Source organism: Photinus pyralis, unplaced genomic scaffold (assembly GCF_008802855.1).
Source record: "Photinus pyralis isolate 1611_PpyrPB1 unplaced genomic scaffold, Ppyr1.3 Ppyr1.4_LG7, whole genome shotgun sequence".
Taxonomy (NCBI): Eukaryota; Metazoa; Arthropoda; class Insecta; order Coleoptera; family Lampyridae; genus Photinus; species Photinus pyralis.
Genome location: NW_022170738.1, coordinates 7,189,285 through 7,202,999, shown reverse-complemented (window position 1 = coordinate 7,202,999; position 13,715 = coordinate 7,189,285). Strand labels below are relative to the sequence as shown.

General features: G+C 34.7%; 3 protein-coding genes across 9 annotated transcripts; 1 reads left to right on the top strand and 2 right to left on the bottom strand.

The window, feature by feature from the left end:
• Positions 1–3,729: 3,729 nt before the first annotated feature.
• Positions 3,730–4,422, bottom strand: LOC116175583. The gene is made up of 3 exons (XM_031493766.1): positions 4,219–4,422; positions 3,975–4,166; positions 3,730–3,876 (listed from the first exon to the last, which is right to left on the bottom strand). The coding sequence occupies exons 1-3, from the start codon at positions 4,420–4,422 to the stop codon at positions 3,730–3,732; spliced, it is 543 nt and encodes a 180-aa protein (XP_031349626.1).
• Positions 4,423–10,701: 6,279 nt separating this feature from the next.
• Positions 10,702–12,398, top strand: LOC116176573 (putative nuclease HARBI1). Of its 6 annotated transcripts, none has more exons than XR_004146465.1 (7): positions 10,702–10,789; positions 10,851–11,031; positions 11,087–11,197; positions 11,253–11,494; positions 11,543–11,687; positions 11,760–11,991; positions 12,046–12,137. XR_004146465.1 is itself a non-coding variant. In XM_031495202.1 (7 exons), the coding sequence occupies exons 1-6, from the start codon at positions 10,743–10,745 to the stop codon at positions 11,954–11,956; spliced, it is 912 nt and encodes a 303-aa protein (XP_031351062.1). In that variant the 5' UTR covers positions 10,702–10,742; the 3' UTR covers positions 11,957–11,991; positions 12,046–12,137. The 6 variants fall into 6 exon arrangements, 5 of the variants coding, with proteins under 5 accessions (XP_031351062.1, XP_031351059.1, XP_031351061.1 ...); XM_031495202.1 differs by having other exon boundaries at positions 11,087–11,277; positions 11,344–11,494; XM_031495199.1 differs by having other exon boundaries at positions 11,087–11,277; positions 11,344–11,494; positions 11,739–11,991.
• LOC116176574 lies at positions 11,190–13,032 on the bottom strand. Of its 2 annotated transcripts, none has more exons than XM_031495206.1 (4): positions 12,761–13,032; positions 12,493–12,702; positions 12,377–12,444; positions 11,190–11,269 (listed from the first exon to the last, which is right to left on the bottom strand). In XM_031495206.1, exons 1-4 carry the CDS (start codon positions 12,956–12,958, stop codon positions 11,224–11,226), a joined length of 522 nt encoding a protein of 173 aa, XP_031351066.1. In that variant the 5' UTR covers positions 12,959–13,032; the 3' UTR covers positions 11,190–11,223. The 2 variants fall into 2 exon arrangements, with proteins under 2 accessions (XP_031351066.1, XP_031351065.1); XM_031495205.1 differs by lacking the exon at positions 11,190–11,269 and adding an exon at positions 12,180–12,281 and having other exon boundaries at positions 12,333–12,444.
• Between the last annotated feature and the right edge of the window lie 683 nt (positions 13,033–13,715).

The following is a 13,715-nucleotide window of genomic DNA, read 5'->3' as shown; positions in this document are numbered from 1 at the left end:
TACTGTGTTCATTTACTAGTCCTTTCATGTTCAATAATAGGGTCATCTTGTTCATTCACTGGTAACTCGTGCATTTTTAAATAAATTATAAAGTCTAACACGCATGGAGTTAAAAGATGCAGTTTTTGCTTAATTATTCCATTGTTGAACAATTGAACAACCTATTTGCAATGTTTGCGGCACCTTTCAACGGTACTTTCAAAATTTTCTCGAAATACAAAGTAGGAATTTGCGTTATTTGTTCATTCATTGGTCAGCTTACCCTATACTTTCTTTCTTTCTTTCAATAAATGTATCAGCTACATTCCTCATCTTGCATCTTGAATATTGTATTTTATAATGAAAGGTAATAAAATAACCATTCTTCGCCGATCTCTTGGCATTCATTGCGCCCGTGATCTGATGCATAATAGTGTTAACATAAAGTAATTAATGGGCGCATAAATATAAGGACTTATTTGTAGCAGCAAACAAAGTGTATCAAGTTAAGTCGAAATTTTTTCGACCAAAGGTGAGTGACAACTAAGACATTTGCTATGAATTGATCAATACTTCCCGGAAGGTGATAAGTACGAGAAAGCACAATTGAATGGAAAGTAAGTTAAAGCATACATATTTTTATAATGAGAAAATTATTGGCATTGTGCGCATCTTCTTTTTACTACATGAGAAGCATTATCCCAGTCAATCGACCATCAAAATCGTTAAATAAAAATAAAAACATTAATATATTATATAATGTTATATTATTATAATAATAAATATTATATATTTATTAGACATTATACATGGTGCCCGTTTTTCGAGCTCCAACATGGGGATCTCGGTAATTTGAAGAGATACAATGTAGTTTAAATTGGGGCAAACTTGCGTATTTTAGTGATGATGACCAATAATATGCCATTTCGAAAATTCGGATGTCTTTAGAGGTTACCGAGATTTTTGAAAAAAAAACTGAAATTTTTAATAACAAAATGTAGACGCTTCAAACTACAGTATTTTTCGCAAAAACGATTTTTCCATACTTGAACGGTGTCTTAAAGTTGAAACATATCCTATTATGAGACTACAGTGTTATTCTGATGGCACCTTGAAATTGTTAAGATATTGAAAACTTTACAAGAATTGTAAATATTTCAATGTTTGTATCTTATTGGTATTCTTGTACACTTCTACTATTGAAAAACTTTCAACATATCAATTTCAAGATTGAAAAGTATAGCAAGACAATTTTAATCATTGCTTAGTTTATTTCAAGAGATATTCTTGCACTAGAGTACCCCTATCTTGTAGGTTATAAATTTTACCTAAAATGAATAACGGCGCAATTTTGTTAATAAACGAGTTGGAAAATGGAGAACAAATGTAGGTAATATAAACTAAATAATTATTGTATACTACTAAATCTATTTCTATTGAAGGGTTCAAGACCGTCTGTATAAGCGGCATTTACGTGATATGAGTGATCCAATGTCCCTTTCTGAAAATAGTTTTAAAAGAATTTATCGGTTATCTAGGCAACTGGCACATAGTTTTATTCTTGATCTTGCACCTTTTCTACGTGAGCCTAGACGAAATGAATTATTTATTCCTAAAAATTTAAAGGTAACAAAATAGTTTCCTATAGCACTAGTTATTAATGAATTGTTTGTTAGATTCTTGCTGCGATTCAATTCTATGCTAACGGTAGCTATCAGAAAGCAGTAGGGCAAGATTATTTAGCAGCAATGAGCCAACCCTCAGTCAGTAGATGTATTAAGGAGGTGAATGAAGCGATAACACATTTTTACCATTTAATAAAATTCCCAACAACAAACGAAGAATACGAGCGAGAAAAGCAGGGGTATTTAAAACAGATTTTTTGTCCAAAAAAATCATTCTGAGCTAAATTTTAGATTTATGAGAATGCCAAATGGGTTTCCCGGTATAATTGGCGCAATAGATTGCACTCATGTAGGGATTATTGCCCCTCCAGTGGATGATGTACAATTTCCTGCTATCGTTTTTCTTAACCGAAAAGGCTATTATAAGTATAAATGTACAAATTGTAAGATGAAATGCAAATAATTAACAAATGTGTAATAATAAATTATAATTTATAGATATGCAATTCTAATCTTAAAATATTGGCGATTAATGCTAGATTTCCCGGCTCAGTACATGATTCAGGAATCTGGGCGACAAGTGCAATACGGAGAGAACTCATGGTGAAACATGAAGAGGGAAACAGTTGTTGGTTACTTGGTAAAAAGTTTGTTAATCATTCCTAAAATAGTACCGGATTATTATAGGTGATTCTGGGTATCCATTAGAGCCATGGTTAATGACACCACTGCTTGCACCAAATTTAAATGAGGCAGAACGCCGCTATAACAACGCGCACAGAAGTGTACGGAATGTGATTGAGCGTTTAAATGGAGTTTTCAAGGGACGATTTAGATGTTTAAACCGACATAGGATATTACATTATAGCCCTGTTAATGCAGCGAAAATTATTAACAGTTGTGCTGTTTTGCACAACTTATGTATTGAACGAGAAGGAGAACCATATCTTGATGAGCAAAGTAAATTCATTTCATTCATTGTTCAAATCAATAATGCTTATGTTTTAGTTGAAGAGAATCCCTATCTCATTGATAATGATGACGAACACCACATGAATAATAACTTATTACATCAAGGCAGAGCTGTACGTAATCGAATTATTCGAACACATTTTATGAATTAGATTGTAATAAGGAAGATCCTTTTTAGAATTTTTATTACACAACCAAATAGCTTTGTCCAACTTTATTCTTTTAATTTTATAAGGATATCTAATAATCGGGATAATGCATTTGTCACGTTTTGTAGAGATCTGTATACTTTTAAAATAAGTTCTTTAGAATTTGATTTTAAGTAGAATTCTAGCGTCTTTTTGTGTCCTTTCAGGGATCCTACAAGAAGACGTTATTCATGTGACCTTCCGTTTGTTAACATACTTATACGATGAATATTTGCTTTCAATGTTTTTCCTACCACAACAGTAGGTAATTTTACCCTTTGTATAGTGGTAATTGGTTGTGGTTTAACAAGTCCAAGTTCTGGAACATTCATACCACATACTGTAATAATTGCAAGAACATGCAGCAATTTTTTCTCCAAATCGGTCAATATTGCATTAATTGGCAAACCGCCACCAGTTAAATGTTGATCAACATATATTTCCCTTGCCTTTCGTTTCACTTTTGAATGCCATTCCATAAATGTCTACAATAAATGTGTTTCAAAAATAATTTTACATGATACCTAAGTAATATTTGTTTCCAATCTTCTTTATTTTTTACTGCTCCCTTGCATTCATTTAAAAGTTGGCACAAATGAGAAAATTCGTCATCTGGTATTGTTTGCTGTGACCGATATTTAGTTAAATATGTTACATACAATTCGTACTGCTCCTGTGTAGTTTTGATGGAACGTTTTTTTACTATTAAACAAAAGAATAAAATTAAATTGCCATGAGCGTGTTTATACATCTCTATTATTAATACAGTCAGCATAAGCATAATGTTCAATTAGGTATATTACTTATCTAATATATTACATAAACGGTTAATACCATCAGCAATTGATTGCAAAGAGGTAGCTATATTTGCTAAACCTTCCCTTTGTAATCTCTGGTCCGCTTCATATGCTTCCAACAGTGCGCTACTGCCTTTTTCTGTTTAAAAAAACAAATTATTTTTTTTATTAAGTGTTACTAACGATAATCATACTTTTCTTTCTGCAAATCTTCTTTTGGTTGTCCTTAGCTTTGTTTTCACTTTCGACTAATGATGCCACTTCAATATTTGGAGCTTCAGAACCAATTGTAGGTTCGATATGCTGGTCATCTAACTACGACAAATTACAAAATTATTAATCGAAGAGCAGATTATAACCGTTCTACAATAATTGTGTGCCACAAAATGATTGTGTACACATTGTTTACTTACATATTCAATTTCCAAATCTTGAACGGTATGCATCACTTGCTGTACCTCATCGGGAACTCCCAATTCTGGTACACCTGGCGCACCATCGACAACAATAACCCCTGTTACTTTTAAAAGACGTTCTTCAAGGACATTGAGAACCTTTCCTTCTCTGGCCTTCTTCCTCGTTTGGCTCTTCCATTCCGTAAAAACCTTTGAAGCAATTTAATTATGAATATATAAAGACAATCAAATTAGGACAAACCTTTTTCCATGCATCGACATCGCGTGTGGGACCATCTCCACATGCATTCAAAGCATTCACTAACTGAACCCATAAATTATGAAGATCTTCAGGAGTGGTTCGCGGGGAAAGCTTTCCACTTCGTAAAATCGGATGTTCTTCCAGGTACTCCACATAAATGACATATTGTTTTTTAGAAGTTCTTGCTTTTCGTATTACCGACATTTCTTCTACTAAACCAACTTGAAATCAATTCATTTAACGTACCAGTAACGAAGGAACAGTACCTAACCTTAACGTTCTAAGCACCTAACCCAACAAGATTATTAGAAAATTTTAATTGGCTCTTGTGTGTGCGGACATAAATTTCAACGTTGGTATTACTGCGTTTGCAACTTCACATCAAACAAATTTTCAATGTTGTAAACAGGAAAAAAATATAACAATGTAGACACTAGAATACCAAAATGTTTCAATATTGTAAACATTACTTGAAAAGATTCTTGGATACATTTCAATATTGAAAAGTTTTCAAGAGCCACAAGAATAACACTGATTATTGTGAAATGCAAAAATCTAATATGGCTGCCATTAGAACTCAAAGAGTTATCTAGTGTAAGTCTAGCGCGCTTTGACTATTTTGATAACATATTTGGATTCCTCATAAAAAAATGCTTGAATAATGTTTTAAGCGCATTTTACATGGTCAAATTTCTACACCTAATTTTACATGTATTTTTTCATGAACGGATACATGTAAACAACGCAGTTTTACATGAGAAAATTTATCATGTAATTTTTCATCTAAAATATGGTACTTTTTATATTACAATGTTGGAAACACCGTTTAGTTCTCCAAGTTCAAGTTTGGCAATACCTTTTCATACACTGGCAATATTTTGATTTTTGAAGAACACAAACACAAAAGCATCTTGATATACGAAATGGATCCAAATTTAGCTATTTTTGCCATAACTGTTTTAAATGGCATGGCAGCGGCTAAGTTAAAAGCAAAAAGGAAAAAATGTAGAAATTGTTGGGTAAAACAATGGGTAGATAAGAGAGATGAACGTGGTATCATGCAAATGGTGAACAATGAATTAAGGGTTGAAGATCCTGAAAAATTTAAAAATTACATTCGAATGTCGAAAGAAAGTTTTTTTAAGTTGTTACAAAGAGTAGAACCTCACATAGCAAAAATTAATACAAATATGAGACAAAGCATTTCCGCCCGAGATAAGTTAATGACTACACTCCGTTTTCTGGCTACCGGCGAGTCGTACAGAAACTTAATGTATTCAACAAGAATACACGAATCAACAATATCATTGTTCATCCCTGAAGTTTGTAAATGCATCTATAGCGTACTGAAAGACGAGTATCTTAGGGTAAGTGATACAACACTTTTACTTCACGTTACTAAATTCTATCTGCAGGTTCCACAAGAAACACAGAATTGGGAAACCATAGAAAATGATTTTTTAAATGATTGGCAAGTACCAAATGTCATAGGGGCACTAGATGGAAAACACGTAGCTTTTCGAGCTCCAAGAAGTGCGGGATCGATGTACTACAATTACAAAGGCTTCAACAGCATTGTACTATTAGCACTAGTTGATGCGAAGTATCGTTTTGTTTACATTGATGTTGGAGTTAACGGTCGCATAAGCGATGGTGGAGTATTTGCCCAGAGTAATTTGTACAAACATCTAAACAATAACACTTTACATATTCCACCTGACAAACCATTACCTGGATGTACAAGACCAGTGCCATATGTGATACTAGCCGATGCTGCTTTCCCATTAAAATCGTACATTATGAAACCTTACCCATTCCGAGGCCTAACTCATGACCAAGCTATTTTTAACTATAGGATCAGTCGAGGCAGAAGAGTAGTTGAGAATGCTTTCGGCATTTTAGCCAATCGTTTTCGTTTGTTTTTAACTACTATAAATTTGGACGCAGAAAAAGTAAAAATATTAACATTAACTGCTTGCACATTACACAATTTTTTAATTGCTGAATCTGGGTCACCTATTAGCAATGACTGTAATAAGCTCCCAAGAACCCAGCAACCACTAGGTCAACAAAGTGGAAACCATTTCTCTGTTCGTGCTACCTCCATACGTGGGGAATTTTTAAACTATTTTAATGGGCCAGGTGCAGTTGAATGGCAAGAAGCTATGTTATAACTCATATACTTACACTATGATAACATTAAGGTTTACTTAAAATATAAGTTTTGTAAGTAAACAATACATTTATAAATGAAACTGTGCTTTTCATAATACATATTATATAAGTAGTACAAATTTAATTCTGTCCCTTCTCTTGAGCATTAAAAATTAATTGCGAAATTTCCATTTTTAATTTTACTAAGGATCTTTTATTTTGTATCTCCCTTAGTTCAGTTTCTATGAAACGAGCAAAATTTGAAATGTGATCTTCGGCCTTGTTTTTGGAAACCAATTGTTTCAACACTGCCGTTGATTCCTTAAAAAAATCACTCTCCGTATCAACTTTTCTCTTTCGACTTGTGGGATTCGCCTGGAAATAAGTGCTTATAATTCACAATAGAAAAAGATAGTGCTACATGTTACCATTACAGCCTTATTCCGCCCTTCATTAGGTACAGATGAGGAAGGTGGAGTACTTGAGGGTTGTAAATTGTAGTAGCTGTATTCGCTTCCATTAAATTCGTCTATTGACCCTTCAAACACTACTTCAGTCTCACTGTCTGGAATTTCTTCCTATAATCGTAAATTCTACATTAATGATTTCTGGGGTTCAGTACGAAGTCGGTACCTACCTCACTTAATGTATCTGGAAAAGACAAGTTTGAGCACCCTGCAGTTGTTGGGGCCGAATTTAACAAAAACTGCAGCAAGTCAAAACACCACCAAGACGACTCGTACACATCATCTGCCCCGGCACCAGACTGTTTTGACTTCTTTATTTTTTTCATTTCTACGTTAAAAGTAGTTCGTAGTCCATTTATTTTTTTTAAAACAGTATCAACATCAAAAGAATTTCCATTTTCATTTAAATTATTACAAATTGCAGTAAGTGCACTTCTTCGTTTCCCCTTATTTTTGTAATTAGTATCAGTCACCTGGTATAAACAAGGGTGCTGTTCATATAGTGATATTAACCGTTTGACTACTTCATTAGACCACATGTTTGCACAGAATCTACGTGTTTTGTGCACAGAATTACAAAAATATTGTTAAAAATCGGCAACGGCAACAAAACGTTTTCCAAATAACAAACGCGAACATAGATATAACACATGAAAATTGACTAATACCAACTTTATTACTATTTTTAAACTGAGCGTGCATGGAAGTCCCTATATCAAACCAAAAATTACATGTAAATGACCTTGGAAATTAGAACAGACTCTATTTTGCGTGTAGAATTTTACGTGTAAAAATACACATCATCGTCTTGTTTTACACGTGAAAATCTCCTATGTCAACAGATACATGTATAACTACACAAAGAAATATGATCGTCTAAAACGGGCTTTAGTTTAAAACGTCTACTTTTTGTTATTTTTAAAATAAAAGGAACTTTCGGTAGCCTCTGATGACATCCTAATTTTCGGAATGGCATATTATTAGGCACTAAAATACGCAAATTTGCCCCAATTTAAACTACGTTGTATCTCCTCAAATAACAGAGATCCCCATGTTGGAGCCCGAAAAACGGGCACCCTTTTGTAAGAAACGATTGTTGTTACCCTCACAACTAGCCGAGTTCAACTAGGGTTGCCAGATGGTATCCAAAAGGAGGACATGTCCTCCTTTTCCATGCTTTGTCCTCCCGTCCTCCCTTACCTACTCTAAGTCCTCCTTTTTTGCTAAACGTCGGGCCGGACTGGACTACTGGAGTGACGCGAAAAAGGGAACGATGTTAAGCTACACGATCAATTTTGTAACTTGATTTCATTTCTTAAATCAAAATCAAATGAAGATGAAGCATATTATGATTTGAAGTTGCAAGAGCAGTGGACAATCTACTTCAAAAGTGTTAAAAACATAGAATGTTTCTCAGAACTGCTCAAGATCTGCGAGTTTTATTTTTGTGTAAGCGCACATAATGCAAATGTGGAACGAGTTTTTTCCCTAATTAATACTCAGTGGAGCAAAGAGAGGAATAGACTAAGTGTGCAATCAGTTAAATCTTTAATTCTTACTCAATACAACTTCAAAAACATGACATGTGAAGATGTTTACAATTATTTGTTAAAAAACCAAGAACTTCTTTCCAAAATTGGCAGCTCTGCTACATATGATTAAAATAAAGTAAAATATTCTAAAAAATTCGTTTAATTTCTGAATGTCCTCCTTTTTTACAGAAAATCCTCCTTTTTAGACTCATATGCCCTCCTTTATCAAATTATTATCTGGCAACCCTAAGTTCAACTGAACTGCTGTTGAACTCAGTATGAACAATTGGCCCTATATGTGGTGGATGCGCCACATGCCGCCTTTTTTCCATAATCATATATTTACAAAATTCGAAGAGTGGCCCCAAATGTCCTTGCGGTTTTTCATGTCTTATGATAAGAGGAAGATCTGGTAAAAATTTCAAGGCCCCAGGATAGGCGCGTAACTCGACAGGGCGATCGTTAACTACGGGGTAAATAATTTTTTTCCCGAAAATTCAAAGAGTGGCCCCAAATGCCTTTGCGGTTTTTCATGTCTTATAATAAGAGGAAGATCTGGTAAAAATTTCAAGGCGCCAGGATAGGCGCGTAACTCTACAGGGCGATCGTTAGCTACGGGGTAAATAATTTTTTTCCCGAAAATTCGAAGAGTGGCCCCAAATGTCTTTGCGGTTTTTCATGTCTTATAATACGAGGAAGATCTGGTAAAAATTTCAAGGCCCCAGGATAGGCGCGGAACTCTACAGGGCGATCGTTAGCTACGGGGTGAATAATTTTTTTCCCGAAAATTCGAAGAGTGGTCCCAAATGTCTTTGCTGTTTTTCATGTCTTATAATAAGAGGAAGATCTGGTAAAAATTTCAATGCGCCAGGATAGGCGCGTAACTCTACAGGGCGATCGTTAGCTACGGGGTAAATAATTTTTTTCCCGAAAATTCGAAGAGTGGTCCCAAATGTCTTTGCGGTTTTTCATGTCTTATAATAAGAGGAAGATCTGGTAAAAATTTCAAGGCGCCAGGATAGGCGCGTAACTCTACAGGGCGATCGTTAGCTACGGGGTAAATAATTTTTTTCCCGAAAATTCGAAGAGTGGCCCCAAATGTCTTTGCGGTTTTTCATGTCTTATAATACGAGGAAGATCTGGTAAAAATTTCAAGGCCCCAGGATCGCCAGGATAGGCGCGTAACTCTACAGGGCGATCGTTAGCTACGGGGTAAATAATTTTTTTCCCGAAAATTCGAAGAGTGGCCCCAAATGTCTTTGCGGTTTTTCATGTCTTATAATACGAGGAAGATCTGGTAAAAATTTCAAGGCCCCAGGATAGGCGCGGAACTCTACAGGGCGATCGTTAGCTACGGGGTGAATAATTTTTTTCCCGAAAATTCGAAGAGTGGTCCAAATGTCTTTGCTGTTTTTCATGTCTTATAATAAGAGGAAGATCTGGTAAAAATTTCAATGCGCCAGGATAGGCGCGTAACTCTACAGGGCGATCGTTAGCTACGGGGTAAATAATTTTTTTCCCGAAAATTCGAAGAGTGGCCTCAAATGTCTTTGCGGTTTTTCATGTCTTATAATAAGAGGAAGATCTGGTAAAAATTTCAAGGCGCCAGGATAGGCGCGTAACTCTACAGGGCGATCGTTAGCTACGGGGTGAATAATTTTTTTCCCGAAAATTCGAAGAGTGGCCTCAAATGTCTTTGCTGTTTTTCATGTCTTATAATAAGAGAAAGATGGTAAAAATTTCAAGGCGCCAGGATAGGTGCATTATCATAGGTACTTTTTATTCAAATGTTTATAATAGTTGTCACTTATTCGTTATTATTACATTCTCATATGGCTAGTGGTTACAATATAGTCACTTGATTTTATTGTTTTAATGCTGTAGAATCCTACAATCTTGATTAGAAGTTAAATTACGCTACGTTAAACGTGGCAACGCCGCCTACAAATTAAACAAAATTCGGTCAAGGTCACGCAGTTAGTTACGGCCGCGGTAGCAATCTTCACAGCAGTCCTCTGGGCCCAAGTTAGGAGAAAGTTTTCCAGTTCTTAACAAACAATTTTTTTCTAAGTACTCTACATAAATAGTATATCGCGATTTCGATGTCCTTGCTTTTTTTAAAGACATTCGGCCTAAGTCTGGTGGCAATTGATTAGCAAACAATCTTGTTTACTAAGCAATTATTGTTTCTTAAACAATTTTGCAACCATTTGGTAGTCTGGTGGCCAATCCTGATTCAATTATTACTTCAATAATTGAAAGTTAACAGATTTTCATAACAAGTTCCTTTTACACTTGTTGTCAAATAAACAATGTTGATTATTGTGTTGGTAAATTTTAAACTTTTTAAGTGTGAGGAATTTCGTTAACAATGGCAGATTTTATATTAATTGTTAATGCTATCAACAATGAAGAAAGGTAGATTATGAATTATTATGTTTTATTACTATTACTTACACTTGAGAATTGTATAATTTAGGGTTAGAATGAACTTCAACCGAAGAGAACTTCGTGATGCTAGTGATCCATTTTCACTGACCGAAGAAACCTTCAAAGGAATCTATAGACTGTCTCGGCAGCTGACTCAAGATTTGATGTTAAACTTGTCACCTTTTCTTCGGGATAATGAAAGAGTTTTGGGCATTCCTAAACATTTAAGGGTAAAATTAACTAATTTTATTTACCTAAGCAGTACCTCCTATAAATACGTTTTAGATTTTGACTACTTTACACTTTTTGGCTCAAGGGTCTTATCAAAAGGCCGTTGGACAGGACTTTTTCTGCCCAATGAGTCAAAAGTCAGTGAGCAGATGTGTAGAGGAAGTGGTGAGTGCTCTACTTGAACATTTTTCTCACTTAGTGCATTTTCCTTCAACGATAGCCGAAAAAACTGAAGAAAAACAACTGTAAGTAGTCACCTTTAGAACATGCTCTGTATAGTAGGTAGTTAAGTGTACCTAATTTGATTTTAGCTTTATGACAATGCCACACGGCTTTCCAGGTATCATAGGTGCTATTGACTGCACCCATATATCTATAATATCTCCTCCAGTGGAAGATCCCCAGTACCCGGCAATAGCATTTTTGAATAGGAAGGGATACTATAGTATTAACGTACAGATTGTAAGAAATTTTAGGCTACCTATCTCAATTTTTTATAGCCACTTTCAGATTTGTAATGCACATTTAAAGATCCTGGCAATCAATGCACGATATCCAGGATCCGTGCACGACTCTGGTATTTGGACGACAAGTGATATTAAGCAGGTTTTGCGTAATGCTTATCAAAATGGAGACACTTCCTCATGGTTGATAGGTGAGAATGTGAGTGAGAATGTCTTAATTTAAAATACAATCATTTCGTTGGGCGATGCTGGTTATCCCTTAGAACCATGGTTAATGACTCCTATCTCTGGTCAAAACCTCACAGAAGCAGAGAGGCGATATAACTCAGCACATAAAACTGTTAGGAATGTCATTGAACGATTAAATGGCGTCTTAAAAACACGTTTTCGCTGTTATAATCCACCGAAGTGTGCAAAAGTTATATATGCTTGTGCTATACTCCATAATGTGCATACGTAATGGTGAGAATGACGTGGAAATCAATGTCAATGATAGTAAGTAACTAATTTTGACTAAGTGAAGTAAATGTTTGATCATTATTTATGCAGATGATGAAGAGGAAAACAATAATGAACCTTGTGGTAATCGTGACAATGATGTTAATAATTTACGGGAAGGAAGATTGGTTCGTAATAGAATTGTTCGAGATTATTTTGAATAGTACATATTTAAGTAAAAAAAATGTATCTAGGTATTTAAACAAACATTTTATTGTACATAATAGATAGTACTCTAGTTATTGCGGCTTGGAGCTCAGCACTCAGTAAAGGATTGCTAGTAGTCCCTTCAAAAAGTAACATTGTATTATCAAATTACAAAATATTTATTTACTTACTCTTTGAAATCTTAGCAGGTTTTTTAATTTTTTCTTCTGCCAAAGGAATAGGATGGGGTTCATCAGGTACAACTTCAATATCATCATGTAATTCAATTTCAATATTACATGCCTACAAGTATTTGAAAAATAAAATTGTACTACATTTGTGTATAAATACCTGATGATCTGGAATGGCTATCTCCACATTATCCTCATTAGTGATTTGCGATTCCTTTTCTTCAATAGAAGCAATACCTAGCTCTTTCGCCGAGGTCATACCTGTTACGGACACAACACCTGTTGCTTCCAAGTATCGTTTTTCTAGTTCAGTTAACAATTTCCCTTCTCGGGCTCTTTTTTTCACAAGAGACTTCCACTCCGTAAAAATCTACAGTTGCAATAATGAATATCTTATGTATACCTATATGTAAATTAGGTAAAATAACCTTTTTCCAACTCTCCACCTTTCGTATTGGACCACTGCCACATGAATTTAATTCCTCTGCTAAGGAGCTCCAAAGTTGTTGCAAGGTTTCTATATTCATACCTGGTGTCAACCTGCCAGTAACCAATAGCCGGTTTTTCTCTAAATTCCGCACATAAATATCAAATTGCTCTTTACTTGTTCGCTTCTTTCCTGCCATTTTAATATTTATTGGATGCAACTTCGGGAAAAGCAAAAGAAAAGTCAAGTACCAAGTTTAACTTTATGTGAACAAATTAGATACAAAAGAAAATCATTGCAATTTATGTTTATACTGGAACTACAAATGTGGCATTTGAACTAAAAAAAGCTAACTTCACACCAATCACAAAACAATATTCAATTCGATTTCAATATTGAGATTACTATTACAATACGACAACTAGACTGCCAAAATTAATCAATATTGTTAACTTTATTGATTATACATTACTTAGTAAACAATATTGTTTGCTAATCAATTGCCACCAGACTTAGGCCGATTGTCAACTACACGTAACACCACGTCTTAAATCAACTTGTATTTATACCAAACAGCTGATTAATTGTACTTACGCACGCGCACATTATTCACATTTGTGGGTTGGCTACACTGTGTTACAACTTCATGGTTGTTAACTTTTCAATCTTGGAAAACGTAAACATACTATTACAAGGTGAGCACGAGAATACAAATAATTTTCAATATTGTAAAAGTCACTTGAAAAGTTTCTTGAAAAGGTTTCAATATTGAAAAGTTTTCAAGATACATACACGAGAATAGGACTGATGAATATAGATTGACAGTTACACAAGTTTTGTATCTTTATTGATAAACAGTTAACGTTTCACTGAGGCTAATTGCAAACTCTGCTACTCCAATCAGCTTAAGTCTGGTGACCATTGCTTAACAAACAATATTGTTTACTAAAGCCAAT

Excerpts from the sequence above, each read along its gene's own strand:
- LOC116175583 (XM_031493766.1), bottom strand. The coding sequence starts at position 4,422 with ATGTCGGTAATACGAAAAGCAAGAACTTCTAAAAAACAATATGTCATT. Across the intron at positions 4,167-4,218 it reads ATGTCGATGCATGGAAAAAG|GTTTTTACGGAATGGAAGAG; the intron begins GTTTGTCCTAAT and ends ATTGCTTCAAAG. Across the intron at positions 3,877-3,974 it reads AAGATTTGGAAATTGAATAT|TTAGATGACCAGCATATCGA; the intron begins GTAAGTAAACAA and ends AATTTGTCGTAG.
- LOC116176573 (XM_031495199.1), top strand. The coding sequence starts at position 10,743 with ATGGCAGATTTTATATTAATTGTTAATGCTATCAACAATGAAGAAAG. Across the intron at positions 10,790-10,850 it reads GCTATCAACAATGAAGAAAG|GGTTAGAATGAACTTCAACC; the intron begins GTAGATTATGAA and ends TGTATAATTTAG. Across the intron at positions 11,495-11,542 it reads ATAGTATTAACGTACAGATT|ATTTGTAATGCACATTTAAA; the intron begins GTAAGAAATTTT and ends AGCCACTTTCAG.
- LOC116176574 (XM_031495205.1), bottom strand. The coding sequence starts at position 12,958 with ATGGCAGGAAAGAAGCGAACAAGTAAAGAGCAATTTGATATTTATGTG. Across the intron at positions 12,703-12,760 it reads AGGTGGAGAGTTGGAAAAAG|ATTTTTACGGAGTGGAAGTC; the intron begins GTTATTTTACCT and ends TTGCAACTGTAG. Across the intron at positions 12,282-12,332 it reads ACCTGCTAAGATTTCAAAGA|GGACTACTAGCAATCCTTTA; the intron begins GTAAGTAAATAA and ends TACTTTTTGAAG.